Source organism: Myxocyprinus asiaticus, chromosome 43 (genome assembly GCF_019703515.2).
Source record: "Myxocyprinus asiaticus isolate MX2 ecotype Aquarium Trade chromosome 43, UBuf_Myxa_2, whole genome shotgun sequence".
Classification (NCBI taxonomy): Eukaryota; Metazoa; Chordata; class Actinopteri; order Cypriniformes; family Catostomidae; genus Myxocyprinus; species Myxocyprinus asiaticus.
Genome location: NC_059386.1, coordinates 30,432,883 through 30,438,882, shown reverse-complemented (window position 1 = coordinate 30,438,882; position 6,000 = coordinate 30,432,883). Strand labels below are relative to the sequence as shown.

The following is a 6,000-nucleotide window of genomic DNA, read 5'->3' as shown; positions in this document are numbered from 1 at the left end:
AAGAATAAGTAGGTGTGTCGAAACTTTTGACTGGTGGTGTTTATATAGGCTGTATATTTATTGTCTTTGTAACATTTCAGTGGTCTACCACACGCCACTGTGGCTCATATGCTGTATGCTTGAATCTGCTTATATGCAAACAATAAACGTTGTTTATCAACGTTTACCAATAAATATTGCTTCATTTTCACTGAACAGCCAAACATGTTTAGCAAAACGATCTATGTCTGTCTGTCATGATATGTAAGTTATAATCGGATTAGATGGACTACTTTTGGTTCAGAAAAAAGACAATTCAGAAAAAAATAAGGTGAATAAAGAAATGAAAGAGAAAATATGACATGGCAAAAAAATAAAAGAACATTTATAAATCTATGAATTGAATTCATGTCATTAAAGAGACTTTTATTGTAATTTCTATGGCACTGGTGTCTGTTTTCTCTCTTCCGGCGTGTTTTCCGGTTAGCTGGCGCATCTGCAGCATCAGAAGCCGCAGACGGGACTCGCCATGAATAACACGTTCATTTTTGCCTGAATTTGATTCTCTCCGCTTAAATCAAACCGCATCCGTTCACCGTTCACCGGCAGGCCTCTGACAGCAGCGCGCGGATGAAACCTTTCACGCGCCTGTGCGGTTTTAGCAAGAATGCTAGTGTTAGCGCTTAGCTGCCTGTGTGTTGATTATAAATAATTATTTTTTCACCAAATAAGTGACTAATATATGTGAGTATGGGCGTTTAGCGTATAAAAACAGCCGTTAGTCTGATTAATATCCGCATGTCATCTGTTTTTCTGTGAAAAGTGGGTGATTTATCAGAGGTTTAAATGAACTGCACAGCTGGCTGATGATGGATGCTTTGACTTTCCTCCATCTCAACAATCATTTCTGTTTACTTCACGTTTGAAGACTAAATTTACTGCTGGACTTGAATGTTTACATTTGATTTGAGCTGGATTTTCATGTTAATATCGTGATAAGGACATGCGTGCTTTTATATAAACACTAGACACCTGAATAAACCATATCAGGCCAGTTGAGTAACAGTTATATGCTGTTTATGTAGATGTTTGGTGATGTTTTAATTGATATGAATATTTATTGATATTGTTTCCTGGATAAACGGTTCATAATAGCTGTCATAGCACAATCTTTGGGCTGTCAGTCCATGTTTGACAGTCACAGCTGATCAAAACCTCTGGCACCAGAAAAACCCACTACAGCTTTTCATTGATTTATTTGATCTGAGAGTCAGATAAACAGTAAGTGAGATCTGAGATACATCATGAAGAAGTTCTTTGACTCCCGGAGGGAGCTGGTGGGCTCTGGACCCGGTTCTGGAGGGGGAGTTGGAGGTTCTGGATCCATCAGTGGTGTCGGTGGGAATTTCATCGGACGTGCGTTCACTGTAGGAAGACACCAGGTCACCGTAGAAGAAACTCTGGCAGAAGGTGGGTGAAGCTCATTTTTTTTATTTGTCCTCAGCGTTATACTCGGAGAGTAACAATGTAAGTTCATGGATCACACCTTGTACGGCTTGAACCGACAACCTTTTAGATCTTGAACCACTAGGCTACACTGCCCCATGGTCAACAACTTGGAAATACAATTCGACTAGATTCCAAACAAGATACAGGATTGGAGCAATGAAATCATTTACATAACTGTCACTTTCAGTCTTACAGATAATGCAATCCAGCAGTCAGCAGACAGGTATGGGACAGTGAACTGTGTTTAGGACTCTGACAGCTCTCTTCAGCTGGCAGCTTTATTTAGTGGCCTAAATCCTCTGGCTGGAAATCCCTGCTCATCTGTAGCTCTCATTAAATAGCCAACTTTGACAGATTGCTTTGATTACATTTCTCCAACTTTTAAATGGCTTTAATTTGAGCATGGGAGGGTGTACTGCTCTTTTTAATGGGACTTGCCAAGGCCAGCATCACTATCACTATTATTAGTGCTCATATTAGTGGTTTTGAAGAGAACCCCTAATCCGAAGTATTAAAATCTGGTGCATAGCTTGTCCCGCATCATATTTGCTATGGACATAAATGATAACACAAATGCATCATTATTTATGGTCTATTAAGAGCACAAGCAATCAGCAAAAAAAAAATAAAAAGCACTGTTTGTCAACGACTGTGTTGTCAGATTTACGTTGTTGAAACAGCTTTTTTAATTGGTTTAATTCGATTTTGTTCTCTGATTAAAATAACTAAGCGAGTCATATTTTAGGCCTGCTGTTACCTAACACTTCTTTTGCAACTCAGCCTCCTCTGTTCTGTTTATATACATCAGCTCCACCATATTAATGTCTGCATTGCAGAGATATAATCTCATCGATGGGTCCTGAGATTACACCAGTTGTTCATTGACTGTCTAAATGCTTTTCTTAATACAAAAAGGCACAATAATGGGCCTAGATTTATGGTATCCTGAAAGAAATGGGCCTATCTGCGGCCTACTTTCCCCCACCAGCTTCCCCCTGTGCCTGCTTTGATGAATAACACCCTTTTCTGCATTATGCCAACACAGCATATTTGAGGCAGTGGAAACACATAGGGGTTTTGACGTATGGCTAGACACAACCGTATGGACTAGGACTAAACAATTATGACAAAAATCATAATTGTCAGGGGAAAAAAAAAAAGTTTACTTGTAATACCTGATCATCGGTTTCCTTAGTGAATCATCTTTATCAAGGGCATTTTAAAACTAGGGCTGAAACGATTAGTCGAATTACGTTGTCGAATTGTCGTTTTTATCTCACTTAATGTAACATGAGATCACATCAAACTCTACTGATGATGCACGAGAGGAGCACCGCAGCCTGCGCCTGATTGAGGAGAGGAAGAAGACACAGCTCATAGTCTAGACGCACTCCAAAATTTCCAAATAGCTTACGGTGATGTAGCTTCCAAAGTATGAGTATGTACAAAATCGATAAATACAGAAGCACTCTAGTGAAATAAAGCGGAGCCGAAGCTGCTGTTCTGCTTAAGCAAAACTTTCATGTCGAGCTACTTTAAAGGAAACACCCCAGTGTTATAGCTTTAATGCATCCTGTATTAAAGTTCAAATTATAAGGAAGCAGGTCACGTAAATAAGTACAAACTCTGAAACTGGCACTTCTATGTGCGGGCAGCGCTGCATGGAATGACCCGATCTAAGGGGGGGAGATTGAAACTGCACCTGTCTGATGCACAATCTCTCACAGAGACGCTCATCCCTCGTGCATACTTGCTGCAGTTAGATTAGAACATGATGGCTTGCGACGCAACATTAAACACTGCAACAAAATACGTTTTTTATGTGGTTTTTTTTATTTTTTTATATAAATATCTAAAACTCCTTTAAAACAACGTACATTTACGTTAGCAGCTATACTGCAGAAGAATTTTTTTAATCTGAGAATATTTTAAAATATCTAAAAAACTTTAAAACAAGATACATTCACCTGAGAAGCAGCATATAAGATGTTTAGACTTGCTTTTAGAGAATAGATCTTGAATATAAGTATATTTTGTCTTTACTGCAATGGCAGAAGTATAACCAAGTGAAAAAAATACACTTATATACAAAATACACTTATATTTAAGATACATTCTCTAAAAGCAAGTCTAAATATCTTATATGTTGTTTCTCAAGTAAATGTATCTTGTTTTAAGGATTTTTAGATATTTGTAAATGGAAAGCAAGACAAAACACTTGATAACCATTTTTTTTTTTTTTTTGCAGTGAATGTTTTACTGAATTAAACTTAATAAAAAGTATTTTTTCCCTTTAATTCAGTAAATATAATTTAGAGGTATTTCTAAAAGATGATTTTGTCCTCTTTATTGTTAGTAAGCGCATTTAATGCAACCTTTTAATTCAGGGCACAAGCTGAATAGTCGGTTAAGAACTAACGATTAATCGTTGCAATAATCGACCAAATAGTCGAATAATCGTTCTAATAATCGTTAGATTAGTCGATTATCAGAATAATCGTTAGTTGCAGCCCTATTTAAAACCCAGCCTAGTTATAACAATTCTCAGGTTGGAGGTAATTGAAGGTCGACATATATCAGTGACCATATCAGTATCGGCCAATGTTTTTTAAATTTATTTATTTATTTTTATTATCAGCATCTGTCTTATCAGTCTGGTTAGAAGCAGATAATACAGGTCTTATTTTTTCCATTTTAAAAAGAGACTTTTGAAAATGCTCTTTAATATCGCATACTTTGGAAAACAATGATGTCAGGAAACTCAATACGGATTAGTGTCATATTGGTTGTCAGTAATTATTTCTATTAATTAACAGCTATCATATCGGCCAAAATGTATATTCCAGTGCATTCTCAATTCCCACTGCTTATGCAAATGGGTGGTTTGAGATTCATTTACTTGGTTGTACTAGGATTTTTGGGATTGATCATCTTTTTATGTCATGTTTTACTGTATCTTCGTTTGAACAATCTCAATATAGATTCTTTATGTGGCAACCCTCTATAATGCAAGTAAATCACTTGTATGTGCAACCAAATCTCGCTCTATGCAACTAAAAATGTCTATGATTAGCCACTGGCCTGTAAATGTTCAGATTTCTCTCATCAGTAATCGAGTAGTATAGTGGAGAATGCGTGTTGAGAGTAAAAGTTTGGTTTAACTCTTTCTGTGTGTCCAAAGATGAGATCCACAGATCCATGTGTCATTGAATAATGTCTCTTTTAATACTCTTTCTGTTCTTTACAAGCAGTTGTTGATTAAAAACCATTAAAAAAAATGAAAATGATGGAATAGACTGAATTTGAACATTGTTCAAAAGCTAAAATGTGACCAATTTGATGAAAAACCAATGATCAAATATAATCGGTATAATTCATATTTTCGAATTGTACCTAGAAGGGTTACCTAGAAGGTTCTTTTATAATTAAGAGCATTAGCTGAGAGAGAATTTCTTTCGTATGTAACACTGTAACAGAAATGTACCCATATGAAGATCGCTTCGAGATGCAATCGAATCCAGAGCTCGTGAATTGCAATTGAATCAGGAAATCTCTATCAATACTCAGCCCTATTTCACTGTAAAAATGACATGATGTAGATCATGAAATATGTAATAGTGGACTTTTGAAAAGGTGAAGGAATGATATTTTTTTTTAATATGACAAATAAGGAATAATATAAAATGTTTAAAATATTTTCTTAGTTCACTCCACAATGGAAATTCTGTCATCATTTACTCACACTCATGGTGTTCCAAAGCCATATTACTTTCTTCTATAGAACTCAAAAGATGTTTAACAGAATGTTAGTCTCAGTTCACTGTTATTGCATGGGGGGGATACAATGAAAGTGAATGGTGACTGGAACATTCTGTTAAACATTTTTTTAAACTTTTGAGTTCTACAGAAGAAAGTAATATGGCTTTGTAATGGTGACTGAGACTAACATTAAGATTACAATTCCTTCAACCTTAAACTGAACTTGATTTCTACTTTTAAAAAAATCTACTGATTTCCACTTGGGGGCAATGTTGTGGTGTAAATCCGCCAAGATCATCATGCTCTCTGAGCCCTTGAGATTATCAACAATAACATCTAAGCATTATGTCTTTGTTTGCCTTCGCAGGCGGTTTTGCAATCGTGTTCCTGGTGCGGACTAATCAGGGGGTGCGCTGCGCCCTTAAAAGGATGTATGTCAACAACGAATATGACTTGCAGGTTTGCAAGCGTGAGATCCAGATCATGGTGAGCACACACTCTCGGTCACAAGGGACGGAGTCAGCGGCATGCCAGCTATGCATTGAGGAATGCTGGGATGGCTTCTGAGCTTACGCAATGAATCATGGTCATTTAAATGTAAATTAAAAGGAATTTTCACCCAAAAAGGAATGTTCTATAATCATTTACCCGAGTCGTTGTGACCCCAAGTAAATTCGTTGCTGTAGGCTGTATTTTATGTAAGTATCGTATGCAACGATAGTATATTAACAGTAAACACAGATTTAACAAGAC

The 6,000-nt window shown here is 36.6% G+C and overlaps 1 protein-coding gene across 4 annotated transcripts in view; it reads left to right on the top strand.

The window, feature by feature from the left end:
• Nucleotides 1–442: 442 nt before the first annotated feature.
• LOC127433406 (AP2-associated protein kinase 1-like) overlaps nucleotides 443–6,000 on the top strand; it is a 36,644-nt gene continuing 31,086 nt past the window's right edge. For all 4 annotated transcript variants that reach the window (XM_051685290.1, XM_051685289.1, XM_051685288.1 and 1 more), the window contains exons 1-2: nucleotides 443–1,449; nucleotides 5,615–5,733. In XM_051685290.1, coding sequence (XP_051541250.1) covers nucleotides 1,284–1,449; nucleotides 5,615–5,733 — 285 coding nt within the window. In that variant the 5' untranslated portion in view covers nucleotides 443–1,283. The remainder of the gene's footprint in view (nucleotides 1,450–5,614; nucleotides 5,734–6,000) is intronic.